Source organism: Nestor notabilis, unplaced genomic scaffold, assembly GCF_000696875.1.
Source record: "Nestor notabilis isolate BGI_N333 unplaced genomic scaffold, ASM69687v1 scaffold10729, whole genome shotgun sequence".
NCBI lineage: Eukaryota > Metazoa > Chordata > Aves > Psittaciformes > Psittacidae > Nestor > Nestor notabilis.
Genome location: NW_009943302.1, coordinates 9,360 through 32,104, shown reverse-complemented (window position 1 = coordinate 32,104; position 22,745 = coordinate 9,360). Strand labels below are relative to the sequence as shown.

The following is a 22,745-nucleotide window of genomic DNA, read 5'->3' as shown; positions in this document are numbered from 1 at the left end:
CCAGCAAGCTGCCACTTTGCTCAGAGCGGCCCTGGGCAGCCACACGGGCCGCAGTTCAGGTGGTCATAGAGAACAGAATAATACATTTATGTTCTTCTCTTATGGGAGAAATCGAGAGACAGAACTAGTCCATTGATTTCTGCACGGTTACCAAAATCCAGCAAAAACTGGAAGTGTAGGGTTGCAGCCCTTGAAGCATCCCACAGATCTCACCTGCTGAATTGTACCCTGGTCAGGGGGGCAAGTGTCTGAGGCTGGACCCAGATTTCTAACTGGTTTGAACACCATCCTCATGTGATGCATCCAGAAAGTCAGAAAAGGTCAGTGATTGTCGTGGTTCAAGCCCAGCCGGCAACTTGGAACCAAGCAGCCGCTCGCCCCCTCCCCCCCTTTTCCTTCCTCCCCCCGCTCCCGGAGGGATGGGGAGGAGAATTGGAGGAATGTAACTCCCACGAGTTGAGATAACAGCACTCCAGTAACTAAGGTATAATACAAACCACTACTGCTACCAATAATAATGATAAGAGGAATAACAAGGGAAAAGGACACAACCGCTCACCACCCGCCGACCGATACCCAGCCCGACCCGAGCAGCGATCTGGCCGTCCGGGTAACTCCCCCCAGTTTCTATGCTGGGCATGACGTGCTGTGGTATGGAATACCCCTTTGGCCAGTTTGGGTCAGGTGTCCTGCCTCTGCTTCCTCCTGGCTTCCCCTCCTCTCTGGCAAAGCATGAGACTGAGAAAGTCCTTGGTCAGAGTAAACATTACTTAGCAACAACTAAAAACATCTGAGTTATCAGCATTGTTCCCAGACTGAAAGTCAAAAACACAGAACTGCACCAGCTACTAAGAAGGAGAAAAAATGACTGCTGTAGCTGAACCCAGGACAGTGATGCTCCCAGTGATCTTTCCCAAATAGGGCAGGTCTGTACCAGGTTGTATCCAACATGCTATAGAATTCCTGGGAGCCGCCCAGCAAACCTAGGTGGCCACAGCAGTGAGCTTAAGAACTTTACTAAACTTGTAAGCATGTAGTTGGTGAGTAGATGAAAATGACTGAAGTATAGATAATAGCTAATGAAACCGTACAATATTTCAATGCAAGATTTACTGTGAATAAACTGAAAAGACTGTAGCCCTTACCTATGCTTCAGAGACTAAATGCTTAAAAAAGTGCTGGTGCATCTAAAGGTGGGAACAAAAGTTCAGGAGGAGGGGAACAATGTCACAACAGAGACCTTCTTTTACTAGTCTTCCACTATATGAATCATGACATTCTATCACAAAGCTGGATGTAGCTATGCTCTTTTCTATTTGCTTGCTTTTGTTAACAAAGCTGATGGAAACTCCTGTTGCATTTCTCACTTATGATTCTTGCTGTTATTTCTTCCCATGCATTAGCCTATGCATTAGTGCAGTGTTCACCAGTTTATTCTGGTACTGTCTTGTAAGCTTCTCTTCAACTAGCTCAGCCCTACTTCAGTAAAATTAAACTATTCCTTACACTATCATAGAAGCATGCTGAGTGCTATTAGGTAAGGCCTCTTTTGAACACAAGCTTGCAACCTGCTGAATTCCCAATGGTATTATGCAGGGACTCACCAGCATCTGGCAGATAGCCGGGTTGGGGAAGAAATCTTTGATCTGAGTCCTGCTTTGTCTTTGCAGGCCATTGGCAGGTGTGTGCTTGTGATATGCCAGGGGACGCAGGCTGTGAGTGTCCCTCTCCTTGCTGGCTGTGCTATATCTGGGTCAAAGGAACAGCCTGAAAACAAATACCCTGCACTGGCACTGACAACAGCCTGACCTGCGGGAAGGATCTCTGAGCACCTTAAAGGAAGCTGCTGTGTGACTCTCAGCAAGGGTCATCTCTGGGAGTGAACTGCTGGGTGGTTGCCACCCCAGAGCCAGTGGCATTGCCTAGGAGGAAGTACCTTTTGCTTTCAAGCTAGGCCTCTTAGGGTGCTTGTGCTTCTTCATGTGTGGTGCCCACCTGGGTGTTCATACCTGCCCACAAAGACAGACTTTCCTCTTTGTAATGCCAGTGCAAGATTGACCCAGACAGCTCCTAGGAGCACAGTGCATGCTTGCTGTAGGGATGCAGCATCAGAGTGGTTAGCCAGCTTCTGGTTGTTCATTCACTGCCACCATGGCACATCCAGGCTCATCAAGGCTGGACTGGCCTTGCTTGAACTGGGGCTACAGGAGCTGGGCAGCTGGCACAGAAGTGCTCAAGGTCCTGAGCAGCCAGTGGGAGCCATGGGACATGGAGAACCTCAACCTAGACCCTATTTGCCTCAGCAAACTGAGACTGCCATGGTGAATGTCCTGGGTGAATCTAGGAGGAAAGATGCCTGCAAAACCTCAAGTTTAGAGAGGGCACAGTGATTGGAAGTGCGGGCTTTAATGCTTTACAGCTAATGTGGAACACAACAGAAAATTCTGTAGTAGGTGCATGTGGTAATGTACACACACGCATGCCCAGCTACATGTATTGCATGGAGGTTTAAGAAAACAACATTCTGCAGAGCATTAGTAAAAGTTATTCATCATCAGAATCATGCTAACAGATCAAGAATATTTAATTACTATATTCTGAGAAGGAAAAATTACCATTATCTTGTAAAGGACCTTGTAACTTTCTCCTACACTTGTTCCTTTCTGCTCAGCTGGAGTTGCACATGCCATTCCCTGTGAGTTTACAGCCAGCCAGTGAAATCCACTGAATGCAAGAGATCTCTCCAATGTGTTAGGAAATATGTAAGTGTTAGTAAATATATATCTATACATGTGCAAATGTTTAGGGAAACTTGTTGCTAAGTTGTTCAACACAGTAACAAGTTTCTGTTGCTCAGTTTCAATCTGTGCTTTGCTAAGATGCACTTTGCTCCCTCTCTACCTTTACCTCCTCAGGTAGATTTATCTTGATGGGTTACAGACACATAGAGGTGCTTACTGATGCAGTTCCTACATCTTGGTCTGCAGATAGCAGCTCTCACCTTTGTGTTGGTTCCTCAATGAGTCTCTCATGAGATGGTTTGATACCTTAGCCTCTGCACATTCTTAGAATAAAAATGGTATCAAGTAATTCAAGAGCAGAGAAAATTCACTTGTTTGATGCTGAGATTGAGATAGCCAGAGAAGACTTGGCTTAAGTGAAAAACAATGAAAACATATCTATGTTAATACAAGGTGCTGTGAAAAGATTCCAAATGCAGCATAAACAGCTTACTCAGCACCAAGGTACTCTGCTTGGAAATCTCACTTTTTCTTCTGATGTTTAATGGTTAATTAGTACTGCCACCACCACTTTCCCCATCCTCTCACCCTAATGCGATCCCCAGCATTAACTCAGCTCAAGTTGCCTGGAGTGGGAAGCTGTCAATAATCAATGGATTATTGACAAGAGAAGGAACATAGCACCATAAATAAGAAAATGGGAACTTGGGTATAGAATTATTCATCTGTGGCTGTGTCTTCTTTCATTTCAGTTGCAGCAAAGAGTGACTATAGTATACTGTGTAGTGCTACAATGGTGTTGTACAAGGTTTCTTCAGGATGAGACATCTGGGAAACATTAAACTTCTGTGATGATTATTAAACTCCTGGAAGAAAAATGAAGACTGTTCAAAATCCATATAGAAACTGGTTATGTTACAGAGTGGACACTTCAGTCCTAGTCCTTCAGCAAGCGCTAGTGGTGGGGAAGTGAGGACCTTCAGAGTTGAGCTTCCAGTCCTGCGCAGCGCAGAGAGTCAGTCTGTAACTCGTGTCCCAGCATCATCTCCAGCTGATGGAAGAAGTTCCCCTCAGTACTTCAGTGGTGGCTGTTGAACTCCTGGAGGAGCTATCCTCTTGGCTGTGGCAAGCAGATTTGCCTCCAGTGTCCCAGCAAGTGTCTGCTCTTTATTAACTGATGGTGCTTTTTTCTAACCCTGAAATCTAAATGCTTTGTTGTTCTAATTCGGTGTTTGATACTGCTGTTTTCGGGGATTTATGAAGTCCTTGGTGCTCTCTTCTCCATACCTTAAGGATTGGATTTTCACACGGGAAAAAAACTCCCATGGAAAAAACCCTTGCATGGGAAAAAACTGGCGTGGAAAATACTCAAGTGGGGACAAAAAAATGTGTGAGAAAAATTCATGTGGACAAAACTTGCATGGAAAAGAAATTGCTTGGAAAAAACTCATGTGGAAAACTACTCATGTGGGAGAAAACTCATGTGGGAAAAGCTTGCTTTGAAAAATTTATGTAGAAATAAAAACTTGCATGGAAAAAAAGCTCGTTGGGGTAAAGCTCACGTGGAAAAAAACCTGCATGGGAAAAAACTCACATGGGGAAAATCTTTTGTAGAAAAAACTCACATAGCAAAAAATCATTTTGAATTTTAAAAAGTCATTATTGCTTCCAGCGTGGAAGCACAGTTTTATTCACAGGTGAATGCAAGCCAGCTGACAGGGGAACTCCTCCGTGGCTTTCTTCCTCTCACCTCCTCAATGACTTCCCCCAGCATCTAAGTTTAATCTCCATCCCTGCAGTCACAATGAACAAATTATTTCTTCTTCACAGCGGCTTTTTATACCACAGAACACTTAATATGTTGTTTCCTGGTTCTTGCTTTTGCCCCAGGACAAGTTTCCAAGTTTCCAAATTTCCGAGTTTCCAAATTTCCAGGCTCCCCTCGGAGTACCAGAACTGACTCTTAGAAACAAGCCAGTGACAAAAGGAGCAGCAAACCTGAAGTTTCTCTATCTTAAATGTAGTGAATACATCTGATCTTTTTTGTTATTATTTGCCTATAACTGGGTGTGACCAGTTCTGATAACAGTCCTCCTGCTTGAGGAACCATTCCGTGCAGTGAGCGAGTGGTCAGTGCAGGAAATACCCTGACCCACATTGTAATTTAAGGCATTTATTGACAGTAAAACTTATGGGGCTGTGCTCTTTTGTCTTAACATGCTGAATTCCGCTGTGACAGTGGTTTCTGATTATAGAAACAGTCCTTCCTGGGTACCTCTGAAAGGATTATGTTAGGCCTGCTGTGAAATGGACCTCAGCAAAAAAGGGAAAAAAGAAAGGAGAAAAGAAATCCTGTTGGCTGGTTTTCACAATAATGAAAGATGGGTGAATAAGAACCAAGGCACTGGGAGGAATAAAGATGTGAGGTAAGTGCTGAAAGGTGCTATCGGAAATGCATTTCTCCTTAGCCAGTGGCTGGTGCTCTGCAGGGTTTTACATCAAACATCAGAGAGGACAACACAGAGCATGGTGATTTGTGACCTGGTAAAGTCTGAGTTCTATTCTCCCTGAGCTGACATATCTCCCTATGCTATCTAGTATAAAACGAAGCAGTTTCCAATATGAATGCATATCCTGCCTTCTAGCAAGGAAATGCTGGCACCATTTTGCAAGCCAGATAGACCCACCTAGGTTCCCCTTCAAAACTGAAGCATGCTGTACTTGTAACTAACAGTACAGCTCAAGTTTACAGGCTGGAAAGGGCCTTTACAGACCTGCGTAAATGAGTGAGTCACCCCAGCCTGCCTGCAGAGCACAGCATGTTTCCTTAATTATAGGATGCTCTTAGTTCTGCCTGTTGTTAGGCTGTTCAGAATCAGGTGACACAGACGTGACCTGTCTGCTGGGCTAGAGGGTGACTCAGTGTTTCAACACAGGTTAAGGACCCCCCTCTCACCACCTGCTTTGTGCCCCAGCCAGCCAGAAGGCAGATCTGCAACGTACCTGGGCCCTGAAGGATGTGATGTGATGTGATGAAATTGGTACTGTGCCATAGGCAGCGAGAGATGCACTGTTTAAAACCCTATATGCTCCCCCAAAGCAGTAGCTCTGCACCATAAGCCATGCTGCCTGTACATGGGCAGAGGTATCTGCTGTATGGTCCTAAGGGACTTGATGGCTGGCCCTGGCGTGTGGCCCTTCACTGAGGTCTCATCCCTCAGTATTACAGCTGCTGGAGAGCTCTGCAAATGCTTTCCATCTATTCACCCCTTTGATGCAATTCTACTGCTCTCATTTTGCTAGGGAGTAATAAAACACAACAGGCCATAACAACTCCAAATTCAGCCCAAACCTCCAGTGACAAGCTGCTTCTCTCTTAGTATCCTGTGACAAATTAGGTCTTACCTCACTGTTGTTCAAGCAGTGCCATCATCAGGTAGGAGACATCTCTGCATCTCCCAGGTAGCCTGGCAACATCACCTGTACAAACATTATAGTCCAGAGAAAACAGCCTTGCTTGTACCTTTGAGCCCTGTGGTCCCAAACATAGAAAAACTCATGTTGCTATCCTGGGTAATGTCAGAAAAACACTCATGGAGTACCTTCTCCCAAATTATGCATTCAGACTCAAGGAAGGACCAGGCACAAGCTATACATTAATTTTTTATCTCATCACCAAGACAGAAACCTGTCATCCCAAGGTTAAGCCATCACCTCATCCTCCAGCACCTGCAGGGCCTGGGACTACTTCTTGCTGCTGGCCAGTGGGTGAACGCTGGCAGCCCCTCACTGTTGTTATTTCCAGTTTTGTCTGGTATAATGCTATTTTTTCCTTGGGCTTTCTTCAGGGCCAGCAGGCACTGCAGGGTATACAGAATTTATGCAAAAGCCCAAAATGAGTCTCCAAATATGACTATGAGAAGTTTGCTCCCATTTTTCACTCCTGTTTCTAACAGTGAGAGAGCAAAGAGCATGCTGAGGAAACACTGACTGGGATTACATTTTGGGCCAAACCCCAGCTCCTTCCTGAAGCGTCTGTGATGCTTGGCATAGGAACCGAGGGCTGGTGGCTGCCCAGGGTGCACAGACGGTGCCTCTGCATTGCTGCAGCTCCTGGGGAGCATTTCTGCTTTCTCCTAAGCACCTCATGGGAAGTTCAGGACTTTCCCAACCCCCAGAGCAAAAGCTCCCCACCCGGCAGTGCCCTCCAGAGCTTCACCTGGGGCTGCCTGAGGGGCCTGATTAAATCCCAGCCACCTGCCCCACAACTCAGGGGCTGTTGCTTAGCATTCTCCTCATGGTAGCATCTAGGGCTGTTATCTCTATCGGGAAGCAGAGAAAGTCTCTTGGATGTATCGGTGTTCCCAGGACTGCTGTGATAATAGGGCTGACAGTGATTCCTAACAACTGGTAGTGCCACCCCTCTGATAGGTGTCACCAGCTGAGCTGGTATAAAAGAGAGAGAGGATGCATGTTATCTGTGGGAAGCTGTTGGTGTGCCAGCTTCTGGTTGCTGAGGCAGATGAGCTGTTTGGCATTGACTGATTCTCTCTCTGCTAGCTTACAGCTCCAGCCTGGGCAGGCAGTCTTCACAATTCCAGTTAAAACATACTTCTGCTGGCAGTGACTAGTCATGAGCTCGGCTCACCGAAACAACAGAGCTGGGAGCCGCTTCAGAGCCTCAGAGGAGCATGAACTGGAGGCAGTGGGGAAGAAAGCATGGGACAATCCTGTTTACAATGGCTCTCCCTCTGCCTCCTTGAAGATTCAAGCCATCTACAACCCCAAGTCCACCCTGGAGAATCCCTATGATAACTTTGGAGAGGTGGGGGATCCACTGCCCTACCAGGAAGAGAAGAATAAAGCTGTGGATGGGAATGCAAGTCCTTTTCTCAAGTGCTGCTTCTACATCTTCAGAGGCATCCGAGGTAAAGCTCTGAAATCTCACTAGAAAGGTTTTACTAGTCCTTGGGAAGAGCAATGCTATAGCAGGGGGTGTGTGTGTGAGTGTGGGGATGCAGAAGGTAGAAACCCGGTGTGGCCCAGAAACCTGCTTGACATAGACTAGTATTACTCTAGAGATCATCTTTGGCTGTCCCGGAAGGATCATCCTCATTCCATGTGCCTTGCTGTAGCTCCAGGGTCTGTCCTGTTATGTTTAGTACAAGGCAGGAGATGCAGACAGACAGACAGACTTCCTGATGGGCTCAGGGTCATGCAGTGAGTCTGCTAGCAGAACTTTGGACAGAACTCTGGTGTCCTGAATCCACAGGAGCCATCAATCTGGTGATGAGACTATTCTGCCTCTGTGTGCATTTTCTAAATGTAACACAGGTACTGGCTCCTGTGTTACAGTAACTTAAGAACTCACGTAAATATTCACCAAAGAAAATCTAGCAATGTCAGGGCTGAAATGCAGAGGATAACAGCCTTGTGTCAAAGAAGACTTTGCTTGAAGAAAGAAAGAGGTGCTAATTTCCAGTTTGAAAGACAAAAGAGAATGAAAGGAAGAGGTGCTAGTTTCCAGTTTAAACTGGACATAGACGAATGAAATATTATGAAAGCTTACTAAGAAGCAATTAAAAATCTGGGAGCAAATTAGGTTTTCTGGAAGGATACAGCCCTGGGCAAGAGCATTTGTTGAATAGTTTCTTGGAGAACACATTAAGTCCTAATACTATAAAAGCAAGGAAGACAAAGCAAGAAACTGTACTTCTTAAGGAAATTATTATTTTCTTGCCAGTGTGTTTTTTTTCTTCGTGACTTGGAAGGCAAGAACCTTTCTCAGAGTTGTACCCTATAACAGCATGTGTGAGAGAATAACAGTATAGCTTGGTCCTGAATTTCATATCCTCTCCATGATCAATTCTTTCTTACTTGTCGTTGCCATTACAGTCTAACACTATTAATTCACATGGAAGCCAAAGATAAGGCTTTAGAGGTTTCTCCTGACCAAGACGCAATGCCATGTGGAGGTGGTAGGTAATTACAGATTACTCAGAGGCAGTGTATCATTTACCTGTTTTATTCTGATACCCTTTCATCTAGGCATTGTTTGAGTCTTAAAAAGGAAAAAAAAAATCTATACCATCAAAATAAATAGTATTTTTGCCATGCAAGGGTTGAAATTGGAGCATGCAAATAAAAATACCTGTCAGGATACTACAGCATTTCCTTCTTCTAGGACTATTTCAGCTGTACATCCTGCCAGCAGGGACACCTCCCACTAGAGCATGTTGCTCAAGGCCCTATCCAGTCTGGCCTTGAACACTGCCAGGGATGGAGCATTTACCACTTCTTTGGGCAACTCGTTCCAGTGCCTCACCACCCTCACAGTGAAGAATTTCTTCCTTATATCCAACCTGAACTTCCCCTGTTTAAGTTTAAACCCATTACCCCTATGTCTTATCACTACAGCCCATGATGAAGAGTCCCTCTGGTCCTCCAAGTATAATTTTGGGCAAGTCTCTGAACCAAGTTTCCAAGGATATTTAAGTGTCCCTGAATTTAGGTGTTCCCAAATACACTTTACTCCCAAAGCAAAAGTCTGTACCTCTGTTTCCAACATGAGGATAGTAGGGGTTCCCTGCCTCATGAAAAAAACAAATCTGTTCAAAGATTGTGATGTAGTCATCTAGAGATGAAAGGGGTAATTTAAAAGTGACCTGAACAGATCGGTGGGTTGTTTCCCCTGTTTTCCTCCCTTGTGAAGACTCCTGTAGACCACATGATACTCTCTCCTGCACATGAGATAATCCAGATCTTCTCCAGGCTCTGATTTCTTTTGCTGCTCTGGCATGTCCAGAACAGGCTGCTGGAGTGAGGGTGGATGCTGCAGTAGTCACTGTGGTAGCTGAAGATGCAAAAAGCTGTCTAATCTGTTGAGATGCCAAAGAACTATTGAAAGGATAGGTGTATATACATGCGCACAGACTGCTGTATCACTTTTGATCGCTCCAAAGAAAGAAGTACTTTGTCCTCTGCCAGGGATGACTTCAAACACATGGCCTTTCATCAGCTTTGATCCTGGCTTGCAGGAAGATGACTCTTGCATACTACTGGGAATGAGCATCGGGGCTGAGCTCTCTAGGAGGTGCAGAAAGCAGCAAGCCTATGGGTATTATTGACATGGCTTCCATCACTAGGCTTTCAAGTGGAAGTTTTTCTGCCTTTCAACTTCAGGAGCATTTCAGAAATCACAATAGAAACCCATTACGAAAAGAACAAACAAATACACTAATGGTATCAGGTGGTTCATCAAACCCAAAATATCAAGGCTCCTTTTAAAGGAAGTGTTTCTCTCTTTTTGATCAACCCTGGTGATATTTAATGAGTTGCTTTGACTGTGTGAAGAAATCAGACCACTAGCTGGAGCAATTGGCAGAACTCTATTGGTGTCAGCAGAGTTTCATTGATAGACATCCTGAAGATAATTTGGCTCTAAATTTTATGCTGAAAATATTGAGTTGGGTTATTTGAGTCTTATGACCTACAAGAACTCTGCAAGAGTTTTTAGGTAAGCAAGAGACAAATATTTGGGGCCTGTTGATTCAATATACACTAAAAGGACTAATAGCTGTGAAGCTGACATCAGATGTAGTTCTGCTATAGAAGTCCTATCAGAAGGTCAGCTGTTGGCACATTGATGACTGAGATGGAATTTTATGGTTTCAAGAATACTTGTGACAAAGACTGAATTTCTGCAAAGAGTAAGCTGTAAAGCAGGCAGGAAAAGATCAGTCTGTAATGAACTCAAACAGAAAACTGGAGAGGGATATAGCAAAATAAAAACAGCCAATATATTTCAGATTGCCAGCCCCCAATCTTTTGTCATGCTGGAATGGTTCTTTTTAGGGGTTAACACATTTTTACAGCTCTTAGTCAAGTTTTGAAATGAAAAGTGATTTTGCCTTGAAAAGTGACAAAAATCCAACTCCCAACAGTGTTTTTTTAGATACAGGACTTCAGCTTCTCACATGCCAGTTGAGAATGGCCATCAAACCTCTCCAATTTCTTCTTTACACTCAACAGGTCTGTGGGGCACTACGCTGACTGAGAACACAGCTGAAAACAGAGAGCTTTATGTGAAGACCACACTGCGAGAGCTGCTGGTCTATATTGTGTTCTTGGTGGACATCTGTCTACGTAAGTAGCTGTCATATCTCCCAGCTGTCTTTTCTGTGTGCAGCGCGAGGGGAATAATGTGAGGTTTTATTATTAGGCTTCCTCACTCTGCTGTAGGTGTTAAATTTATTGTACACGCACTCACTGCATCAAGCTGGCGTCATTAACCTGCAGAATTGCTGCTGCACACAAAAGTAAAATAACTGGCTATAGCTCTAGACCTAATTGATATTGGTTGGCTTTAAGCAGTATTTCCTGATCCGTATTATCAGTTCTAGCCATTGACTCCACAGTCCTGGGAGAATCTGGGTCCAGGGTCTTCTCTTAGTTTCACAGCAAATGTTCAAGACTCAGAAAGCAGCTCTAGAAACTTCCTGGGGTCAAAGACACACGATTCAGAGAGATTTTTCCTCTCTGAGACTGGAGGGGTGGCTGAGGTGATAAAGCAGATGGCAGCTCACACTGTTGTTCTTAGGTGGATTTAATGCGTCCCTGTACAGAATGCTAATGGACTGTGTGGGTGGAACAATGGCTGTTTGCTTTGGGGGGAAGGTTCATTTGTTATCACAAATGAGCACCTGTAGCATGGGACAGTAAAGAGGATTCTATTTTATGGACCCTGTGGCAGGAGAGATAGACGGACAATACCAACAGAAGTTACTATCACAGCCTCACAGGGAGACAGTTTTTCAGTCACTCTTCCCAAAGAACCAAGAGACACACACAGACGTATGTGTGGTCGCACACCGACTCATCCAGAAGTGGTGGTGGTGAGGGTCTTGAACGTCAGCTGCTTTATTTCCATGTGTGCTTTCAAGAGTAGGACACATTCTTAGTTATCACCATGATGGATGTTTTTCTGCATGAAGGAGCACCGAGGAGTTGAAACAAAATATTTCAGAAGTTAGAGTCTGTTCCTGTTTGAGGTTTCTTGGGAGATGGGAACTAGAACTTGCCTAGAGCTGTTTCCTTGGGAAAATGGGGTGGTCTCTATACCTTTATGGATTCACATAAGAAATTCAAAATACAGATCATGGATTTTTTTTCTGAGAAAGAAAATTTCTCACAGAAATTTTGTCTGAGGACAAAAATCATTAGCCAGGATGTTCGGTTGCACCATCCAATGATCCTCTCTTGCTTCTAAACTCTTAAAGTCTGTCAATTGGACAGTTTAAATTCTGGAACATGCAACAGATAAGTTTGTAAATCCCAAAGAAAACAGAAAGTAATATGATTAGAGTTCCCAAGATTTCTTTTGTGCCTTGCTAAGCTTACCTGTGATAGCATAAATTACACAGAAAGCGAATATATAGCTATATTTACATTTGGCTCCAACATAGAGGTGTAAGGAAAGACCTTCCTCTTGTCCTTCTCTACCAGTGACATATGGAATGACAAGTTCCAATGCCTATTACTACACCAAAGTGATGTCTGAGCTCTTCCTGCAGACCTCTTCAGATGGCCGTGTCTCCTTCCAGTCTATTGGCAGCATGGCTGATTTCTGGGTGGTGAGTACAAATCTGTTTTCAATCTGGTGTCTTAATAACAGGCCTATGTCTGTTTTCATGGGCAAAAGTGGGAACAGCATAGTTAACCTGCCTGTAATTCATGCCTTGGCTGGTCTGATTTATAGATTCCTTATGAAGAAGCTGGATTAAAACTTGCATTAACTTTTATCAAAGAGAATAAAGAGGTGAAAAGATGTCTGGGGTCTAATACATTTCTGTCAAAGAACTGGTGAAGGAATAATATGAGTGACAGTGAATGCTGTTGAGATATTGCAACCACTTATCTCTGACAGTCAGCCAGAAATTGTCGCTTATCTTTGTCTTCTTCTGTTGTATTAAAAAAGTACAAAGAACTACATCACTATTGTCTTACGCACACTGTTTCCAGGGCACTTACTCATGCCCTTTTGATAATTCAGACCTCATGCCAAAGTGGTACCTTTAGACGCGTGCTCACTGAAGTGGAAGGGACAAATAGGCTTGTATGGCTCTTGTCTCTTCATTAACCTAACAAGGTTCAGCAGCCATACTACAGGCTCCTCCCTCCTCCCCCTCCTTATCATATATCCAGCACAAGCTTCTACTACTTTCCATCTTGGGACGTGGAGAGGGATGAGTCAGGTCTCACTATCTCAAGCTCAGGCTAAGAAAATTCCTATGTGTGGGCCATGAAGTTGTTCTCCTCTCCCTCTCTTGCAGTATGCACAAGGCCCTCTTCTGGATAATCTTTACTGGACAAAGTGGTACAACAATGAGTCCCTAGCAGCCCACAGCACCCAGTCATACATCTATTATGAGAACCTGCTGCTGGGTGTCCCACGCATGCGGCAATTGAAGGTGAAGAACAATTCCTGTGTGGTCCATGATGACTTCAAGGAGGAAATCTCAGGCTGTTATGATGTGTACTCAGAAGACAAGGAGGAAACGTTCTCCTTTGGGCTCATCAATGGAACAGCGTAAGTACATCTTCTCTCGCTCAGGATTAGAAAATCCAAATTAGTGTCTTCTAGTTAAGCTAAGGTCTGCTGAGCTGCAGGATGCTAGGGGTGAATTCCTCATATAAGACTGGAATTCCCCTTGCAGTCAGAGGCAGCAAGTCCTTTTTGTCTGTCACTAAGGCCAAGTGTCTGTCTGACGAAAAGCACAGCAGAATGAGTGGTACAGTGGAATCTGTTGCAAAAGCCATGAAAAAACCAGTGGAGAATTATATAGAAATTGTTGTCTGGTTTTGAGAGGATGAGGTTAAATAGAGACCCTTGGGACCAGATCTATCAAATGGATGATGCTATCTGTTCCCCTCCTGCAGTTCAGGAGCCAGGGAGAAGGAAGTGCATTTCTTATCTTGAAAACCTGTTTCTCTATAATCATGTGAGGCAGATGAAGTTTCACAACTCTTTGCTTGCTGCAAGAGTCTTGGCTGTAAATGAGAATTGTTCGTAAGGAAATATCAGTGCAAGTGTGTTCTAAGCAGATGATTGTGTGCAACATGATAGAAGGTGATACAGCAAATCCTGGAAGTAACCTGCATGCAAACAAGACTATGGCATAGCCAATAAACCTGCAGTATCTTCCCTCCATAGTATCACAAGTCATGTTCTGTCACTGCTGGGAAGCAGTAAATCAGAAATCTAACAATAATGAAGAACTGATGTAGGCTTAGATCTGGAATAGGAACTGTCAACTCTTTAACTAAAAACTGCTCTGTCCTTGAAAATATAGTCGCATTACTCCTGGCTACAAGGTCATATCCAAGCCTGGAGTGGTGATGCCTTTCCTGATGGCTTGTCTGTTGCAGGTGGAGGTACCATTCTGAAGATGAGCTGGGTGGCTCATCTCACTGGGGAAGACTAACCAGTTACAGTGGGGGAGGATACTACATAGACCTCAAGTTGACCAGAGAAGAGACTGCTGAAGCCCTGCAAGTCTTGAAGGAGAAATTGTGGCTGGATCGGGGAACACGAGTTGTCTTCATTGATTTCTCTGTGTATAATGCAAATATCAACCTGTTCTGTGTTCTGAGGTGAGCAGAGTCCCACTGAAAATTCTGCCTCTTGCTTCTTCCTCAATGCCACAGTTTCTTAAAGTGCAAATATTTTAGTGTGGCCCACCACGGGATAGGATGGAGTGGTGTAAGTAGATATTGTATGGATTAGTAAGACTTGGTCTTTCTGACATAACCAGTCACACTTCACTTTTCACCCTTTCCTGTCATGGACAGTGCATCAGCAGAGATAAGGCTACATAAGCACACACACAGCTCTTCACTCTCTTCACTCACAGTTTGGTGGACTGCTCATGCTCAGGTTTGATGCTGCTCAAAATTATGTGAGAGCCTTCATCCTCCTGTTTGTAATTAATCGTAATTTTCTTGTCCTCCTTAAGGTTAGTGGTTGAGTTTCCAGCCACTGGCGGTGCCATTCCTTCCTGGCAAATCCGGACAGTCAAGCTTATACGATATGTCAGTGCATGGGACTTTTTCATTGTTGCCTGTGAAATTGTCTTCTGTGTCTTCATCTTCTACTATGTGGTGGAAGAGATTCTGGAGCTGCGTATTCACAAGCTTCAGTACTTCACCAGCATCTGGAACATCCTGGATGTGGTTGTCATTCTGGTGAGAATCCTTACATGTTTTGTTTGGGGGAGCAATGGCAGTGAGGTGTAAGAGCCAAAAGAAGCGTAGGAATGGGGAAACTGGTCTAGATAAGACGAGAGCTGGCATGTGTTTTGCTCTAATAGCAAAATGAACTAGTAGAGTAAATGGATACATGATCTTCTATCAGCTGTTAGGAAAGAAGTCTTTCCTTAGAGATGCCTGAGGGGCTGTGAAGTCAGGGCATCACCTGGCCCATTGTGAATTTATTTGCATCCCCCACCAGCAGACTGCAGTTGTGAAGTGTGATACCGATGAACTTTGCGACACTCTAATTTCTGTGGAAAGCATAGGTAGAGTGGTCACTGAAGACTCTTCCTCTTTACAGCTCTCCATTGTCGCTATTGGGTTTCATATCTTTCGCACCATTGAGGTGAACAGACTGTTGGGAGAGCTGCTGAAACACCCCAACACCTATGCGGACTTTGAGTTCCTGGCATTCTGGCAGACTCAGTACAACAATATGAATGCAGTCAACTTATTCTTTGCCTGGATCAAGGTATTGTAGGGCTCTGGGAGGTGCTAGGCTTCCAGTCTTCCTCTAGATACCTTGGGGGTTGACTCTTCCATCTCTCTGAGTAAATGAGGGTAACAGCTATACAAACCGAGGATTTTCCTCAAAGTCATATGCTCTGTTTTACGGTAATTCCAGACAAGTTTTCACATCACATTCTGAGCACTCTGGAGGTAGCAGATGGGGGGATGAGCTCAGATGTTGTGGTGTAAAAGTGGTTTTAGAAAATGCTGGGTACTATGTAACTTTGTCCATCCTGTACGATTTTAGTATTTTGGAGGATAATCTGGCATGTTTTGCTTTCATGGGGGCCACCCAACAAATGGAAATGGCTCATCTGCTGGCATGGACTTTGCATTTCAACCAAAGCATCTCAGCATGATAGAAAGCCATACTGTACTTAGGGCTCCTTGTTAGCCTAAAGACATTTGTCCTTATAGCATTCCCTCTTCATATGTTCCTTTGACACAGGGAACAAAGTCATATGTTTATGATCCCACAGGAAAATGGTGGCACACCTGGGACAAATATTCTGAACTAAGCCACCATTCCCCCAGCCTGTCTGTCATCTTGGTGCTTTGGTACTGTGGTGAATCTCTTGTCTTAGTAAGCATGCGCACATACGAAAGACTGACCTAGCTCATGGTGTGGCCTACCTATACCCCTCTTTCTTCTTACAGATATTCAAGTATATTAGCTTTAACAAAACAATGACACAACTCTCCTCCACACTGGCTCGTTGTGCCAAAGACATCCTGGGATTTGCCATTATGTTCTTCATTGTCTTCTTTGCCTATGCCCAGTTGGGTTACCTTCTTTTTGGGACACAAGTGGAAAACTTCAGTACCTTTGTTAAATGCATGTAAGTGTACAAGTTAGAACCACATTTCCACCATTTCATGAAAAGTATTTTAACTGCTTTCCAACTTCTCTCCAAGTAAAAATCTACAAATCTGAATGTCAAACACCTGTTCTATGTCACTGCAATAAAGCCACTATAGAGCATTATAGCTCAGCTGATAACTCAGTTTCTATTTTTCTGTTACGTTCTGATCTGCTGAGGTCAGTAGAATGGTGCTGCCTGCCTGTCACTGAGACCCTGGCAAATTTGTTTTTATACACCAGTAGATGGCTTTAGGCTTGGTTAGGTTAAACTTGCCTGTAATCCTGGTGGTAAGAACTAAATAGCTCAAATCAAGAGTTTGGAGGTAGAGTCAGGGTGCTGGTTTGTTTGTGGTTTTTTTTTTTTGTTTTTGTTTTTGGTTTTTTTGTTGTTGTTGTTGGGTTTTTTTGTCTTTCTTTTGGTTGTTTGATTGGTTTTGTTTTTTGTTTGGTTGATTGATTGAGTTTTTTGTCTCATGAACTTGCAAGAGAAGGTTTCCATGAGTCATATGCCTTTTACAAGGGAAAATTTGGGTTGTTTTCTTGTTTTTAACACCTGTTTAATAAAAGAAACCCCCACTTTGGACAAACACGGAAACCATGTTTTACTTTCCAGCCAGCTTTTGCTCTACCTACATCAGCTCACTTCACCCCTGAAATATGACTGAGTGGCTTAGACCCTGCTCTGGCTTTTGTCTGTGGCCATCTGGGTTGCATGCATGTTCCAGGTTCACCTCAGGACTGCCTTTATGTGACCTTGTGCTCTTTCTCTCCTCCAGCTTCACCCAGTTTCGGATCATTCTTGGTGACTTTGACTACAATTCCATTGACAATGCCAACAGGGTCCTTGGACCTATTTACTTTGTTACCTATGTGTTCTTTGTTTTCTTTGTGCTCCTGGTAAGCAAAAAAGCCTTTGCTGCCCCTGTATTGACTGCGGTGTTTGAGAGACCTCTCCTGATAATCTCAGAGTTAGGCACAGTGCAAATGCTTAGAGAGAAAGGAAGTTTCTGTTATCATGGCTTTGCAGTGCAAACAGACCAAAGTAGACAAAGAGCCCGTCATTGCAATTGGGGATTTGATGATCAGGGCAATTAAGGGCCAAATTCACATCCTTTAAGGTGAAGACTAAAACTGACTGGAATACCACTGAGGTGGTAGCTGAATTCAAGGGGATCAGTACAGTGGTTCTGTCACAGGCAGTGAACAAAGCATGGGGGATAGTCTCTGGCTTCCTAGGCAATAGATACAGAGGGATGCTCATAATGATCACGTTAAACTCCCAGTGCCAGGAATCCAAATGTAACCTAAGATCTTGCAGAAGAGGCTACCAAAGATGGTATTTAAAACTGGGAACAAATGTACCTCCAGCCACTGCTTTAACTGCAAAGACCTCCTCCCCAGTGAGAAAGTACTGCATGGCTGAAGTGGGCCTTCCTTTCACCCACTTTAACTTGTCCAAGGGATAGCCCCTGTGGAAACAGCTCCTTGTGTAACTAAGTCCTGCACATTTCTTGCTGCTTCAGCTGCTGGAGGAGGCAAGATGCCTCATGCTTATTCATCTCTCTTCTTCCCCTTTTTCTAGAACATGTTTCTGGCCATCATCAATGACACTTACTCAGAAGTCAAAGAGGAGCTTTCAAGCCAGAAGGATGAGCTGCAGCTCTCGGACATTTTGAAGCAGGTGATGAATAGTGAAGGCTGTGCTACTTTCTAGCTAAATCCCGAAGCATCTTCTGGAAGTCCCTCACTTCCATGGAATTTAGTGGAAACAGTGGTTTCCGACTCCAAATCCACCTTTTTGGTGCACACAGGAGTCACAGTTCCTTTCTGGGATAAATCAAGCTCCCAGATCCTTTGGCCATGGGAAGATGAGAAAGCAGAGTTTTGGTGAATTCTGTTACTTGAGCATGCTGGTAATATTTCTGAGAGACTTTTCTTCCTTATCTTGGGAAGAAATCCCAATCCTGTTTAGAGATTATCTTGTCACTAGAAAAAGCTCTTTTGGTCTTGGATAGAGTGAATAGAATGGCAGGTCCTATTTCGCTAAATTGACCATGCTACAGTGGTGCAAATTTAGTGGGTTACATCTGGATTTCCCATGGGCAAATTCTAGAAAAGGTCCTGAAAGGTCGCAACTCTGTATGCTGTGGGACCAATATTCTGCAAAGAACAGTATTTGAGACATTATCTTAAACAGCTGGTGACTGGGAGATCAGATAAAGGGAGAATAAAGAGGAAAAAGGCAGAGAGCAAGCTTTGTCATGGTTAGCATGCTGGCACCATGTTGAAAGTGTGATCCTAGTTTCGAGATGGGGCTCATTCAGCAGTGCTGTATTTTTGATTCTGGAAAGCTTAGAAACTCCCTGTATCACTTAGAATCTGTTCACCATGTTGGATTGTCTGCACTGCCTTATTTTTTACTGTTCTGCCTGCATGATTCTGTGTCTGTTTGCACCTTTGGTAACAGAGCTACAACCGAACACTCATGAGGTTGAAGCTGAAGAAGGAACGGATTTCTGATGTGCAGAAAGCGCTGCAGAATGGAACGAAAGAACTAGGCTTTGAAGACTTCAAGAACAGCTTGAAGGAGTAAGTGAGTCAGCTTGAGGGATGTCTGCTTAGCCCTTTCTCTTGGTAATACAGGTAATTTAAACTCTCCGGTTTTCAAGACTGAGAGAGCTCAGATCTGGGTGATGTAAGACTCAAAACATAGTTATCTTCCCTCACATGTTCAATGTCCTGTTTTAAATAGGTTTGCATTACTATCTCTTTTCCATTCGGTATGTTTAGGTTTGTCACTGGCAGGAGGAAACAATACAGTGATTTCAAAAGGGATGCTCCCACACTGTTAGAGCTTGACTGTGTAATTCAGTGCTTTGAGCTTTCTATTCTTTTGCAGACTGGGCCATGCAGACCATGAGATCACAGCAGCCTTCTCCCAGTTTGACAAAGATGGCAACCTCATCCTTGATAAAGAGGAGCAACAGCAGATGAAGCATGACCTAGAGGCAAAAAGGGTAAAAAGAGGGGCAAGGAAAGAAACACTGCTTGGTACAGATCACTCCAAAGTGACCTCAGGAGTCTTTGGGTTTGTGGTATAAACTAAACAGGCAACTCAAATACAGCTCCAACTCTGCCTGTGTAGCAGCTGAGTATATCACTGCCTGTGAAGCTCCTTGTTATTCACAGTGAAGCTGACACAGAGCTAGTATCCAACTTTGCAGGAGTTTCTTTATCTTCTAGGTTGCTTTGAATACAGAGATTGAAAATTTGGGGAAATCCTATGGTGACAACAACCTGGATGAGAATCTGACCTACATGGAAGCAAGGAATAACCACGTCAATAAGGCCAGCTGGGTCTCCAAAGAAGAGTTCCAAGTGTATGTTTGTGACAGCAGAACTTTAATCCCTCTGCAATGAGGGGTCTGATTCCCTGGTGCTTCCTTCCCTGATGTAACTGTTTGCATTGGTGCTGAGCAGTTTCAGTATGATCTTGTCCATGTTTATCTTGCACACGTGTAAACGAGCAGATCAGGAGAGAACTGGGAAGTTCTTGTAATGTAATTTGCTTGTTCCCATAAATGACTGAGTTAAGAAATTTTGCTTTCTGCCTCTTGAATAACCTCTGCAGCTATCAGCCAGCCACAGGCAATGTGCTGTCATGTTTCAGGTCAGCAGGTAGCCTAGATAACTGTGCCAGGGGAAGTTGATACCTTTACAGAAGGTTCTGTGGGAATAAATATCCTTGATTTATAGCCTAGTTGGCCTTCATCATCCAGGTCTGAGAATAACACTTGGCTGTTTCTTCCACAGGAGGAACATGGCATAAATACAGCACAGAGAATCAGGAGAACCTGATTCTGCTACTGAGAAACACTGAGCAATACATATAGGGCAATATCAAAGGAGAGGCAGGTGTAGTATTTAATAATAGGATTACACTGTGGCTGGACAGAGAGCCAGACTGGTTGGAATCCATTCTAAGCAGAACCACTAATTACAGATAAAAGCACAGTGTAGAGGGAGTTGTCTTCAGTGGTATGAATCAATTATGTAATGTGGAGCATTCACTCCTGTTTGTGGTCTGACCCATTATCTGTGAGATGCCTGCAGCAAATCTTACTGTTCGTTACAATAAAAAGCTTGCAAATGATCTTCATATCTCCCCCAGACTCCTGCAACGTGTGCTACAGCTGGAACAGTCCATAAACAGCACTGGCTCCAAGATTGATGCAGTGGTGAGTAAGCTCAACGTGCTGGAGAGAAACAAGCTGATGAGAAAGGACCTGCTGGGGAAACCACTGGATAATGTTAGCAAAGTTGGTAGCCCTCCACCATGTACTTGAACCAGCTCCAGGGCAGGTGACTGGCTTTGTTGTGTGAAAGGACCTGTTACCCTCTTTGATTTCCCAATCCCCATTACCATAAGACAGAAAGGATTGGGCAGGGTCATCATTTTGTATGATCAAGCCTTTCCTGTTCTAGCAAAGTGACACAAAGCCTCTTGCTTTCATGTCCCCCCAGTTAGTCATGGCACCTTTGAATACACCTTCCAGCTCCTTTGAGGCCAAGCTCATTTCTGCGGCAGTGGATGCAATTCACTTGTCTTCAGCCGCTTTGTACGTGCTTATCCTTGGGCATAAACCAAAATAAATAACTATACTGTCCTTCCCAGAAAAAGCAGCTCATGACAGCATAGTGGACTGTGATCTTCACATCTTGACTGTGGATTACTTATCACACATGATGGGGAAGGTCATTAGCAGTGTGCCATAGCACCTCATTACAGAATTGTGACTTTTGCCAAAGACTTGCTATGTCCAGCCAACCAGATATTTTGGGTCTCCAGCTTTAAAATCCAAGGCAGCAAGACGTGGGAGCCATGTCATTACTTCATGTTCTTATGGTTTCGATAATGAGAACAAACAAACAGCACAAAGTGACCTAGCTGAGTCAGAAAGAAGCCTTTCTTTTGCAAAGTAGTCTTATGATCCCTTCCCATCTGAACGAGTGTTGGGGTGGGGGGATCCGACTTCTCATGGGAACATGCCTGAAAGCTTATTTGAGTGCTTGCAGATTTGGTTTACCACAGCATTTCTGTGGAGAATCTAGTAGAGGGTGAAAAGGGATGAATATTTCCTTGTTTGTCTAATGCTTGAATATGCATTCACCAGTGTATTGCAGCAAACAGTATATGGGATCTTTAATACACAGGCAGGCCTGTACTCATTTCTGGAAGAACGTGGGAAGACATTTAAGTATCATGTACGCCTTGTCTCTCTCCTGGCGTGTTGCTAGACTTCTTGGTAGCTTGCTGGCATTGCAGGTCACTCTTTCTTCTGGTTCACAGGAGGAAGAACCCAGTCAGGAAGAGCTGCTCCCCCAGAGCCTGGACCAGCTGGGGAAAGAAGCAGCAGAAGGTTGGGGGATGGAACACGTATCGGGAAACAACCTGAGTGGCGAATCTTACCGAAATGGGGTCTATCCCATCTTGCCTAGGCCAAGTGTGCTGGGGTCTCAGGTGCCCAAGAACAGCCAGCCACAGTCAGATGTGCTCTTCTAGCAAACAGGCCGGTGCTCCCAGTCTGGATCCCACAGTAGTAAGTCACTGTCAGTTGTTTCCCCACTGTTTGAATAATCCAGAGAGCTGGACACAGACAGCACTGTTGACAGGAACTGGGGATGTGAAAAATCAAGGATGCTCTTTTTTTCCGTGTAATGGTGTATAATGCCACAGAGCTAGAACTGCTGCCCCTCCTCACCCCCTGTGTCTCTGGAGTAGGTGGAAATTTGGAACCAAGGGATGTATTAGGTTTCTGCCTCTGAACAGGCCAAGACAAAGTCTTTTATCTATCCTTTTTAAAAAGTAGAGACACCAGAACTCTGAACACCTGTGTCCAGAGTGGCACATTGCAGCTTGTTCCCAAAACACACATAATTGTCTGCAGGACAAAAATGTGGTTATCATGTAAACAAAGCATAATATAATCATTAGTGTGAGATGGAAGGGGAAAGTTCAGTTGTTTGTGTCTACCTTGTTACCAGCAATTTTGTTCTGTCGCAGTCTGCTTCCAGAATGCTTTGGTAACCCTCTCTGTACCTTAGATTCAGATGTTGAGGAAAGAGGATACTAACACCAAACTCTGCATAAGTAAAATGAGTGTTGACTCCCAAGTGTTACTGGGAGGAGATCAGTTGTAACTGGTAGGTCCCCGGTTAGGAAACAGACTTCTGTTTATATGGTTTCTAACACAGCTGTTGACACTAAGAAATCTCTTTATGTTGTCTATTTTCACACTCTCTAAATTGCATTTTGAAGTTGG

General features: G+C 44.1%; 1 protein-coding gene across 1 annotated transcript; it reads left to right on the top strand.

Moving 5' to 3' along the window:
• Positions 1-7,374: 7,374 nt before the first annotated feature.
• On the top strand, positions 7,375-21,985 carry PKD2L1 (polycystic kidney disease 2-like 1). Its single transcript, XM_010021860.1, has 15 exons — positions 7,375-7,669; positions 10,773-10,886; positions 12,246-12,373; positions 13,073-13,329; positions 14,169-14,393; positions 14,756-14,984; positions 15,352-15,522; positions 16,218-16,399; positions 17,199-17,319; positions 18,005-18,103; positions 18,890-19,011; positions 19,322-19,439; positions 19,666-19,802; positions 20,594-20,741; positions 21,773-21,985. Exons 1-15 carry the CDS (start codon positions 7,375-7,377, stop codon positions 21,983-21,985), a joined length of 2,559 nt encoding a protein of 852 aa, XP_010020162.1.
• Positions 21,986-22,745: the final 760 nt, after the last annotated feature.

Bases quoted from the DNA above. Each gene is read 5' to 3' on its own strand.
- PKD2L1 (XM_010021860.1), top strand. From the start codon at position 7,375: ATGAGCTCGGCTCACCGAAACAACAGAGCTGGGAGCCGCTTCAGAGCC. The intron at 13,330-14,168 runs GTAAGTACATCT...TGTCTGTTGCAG, and splicing joins GGGCTCATCAATGGAACAGC to GTGGAGGTACCATTCTGAAG. The intron at 14,985-15,351 runs GTGAGAATCCTT...TCCTCTTTACAG, and splicing joins TGGATGTGGTTGTCATTCTG to CTCTCCATTGTCGCTATTGG.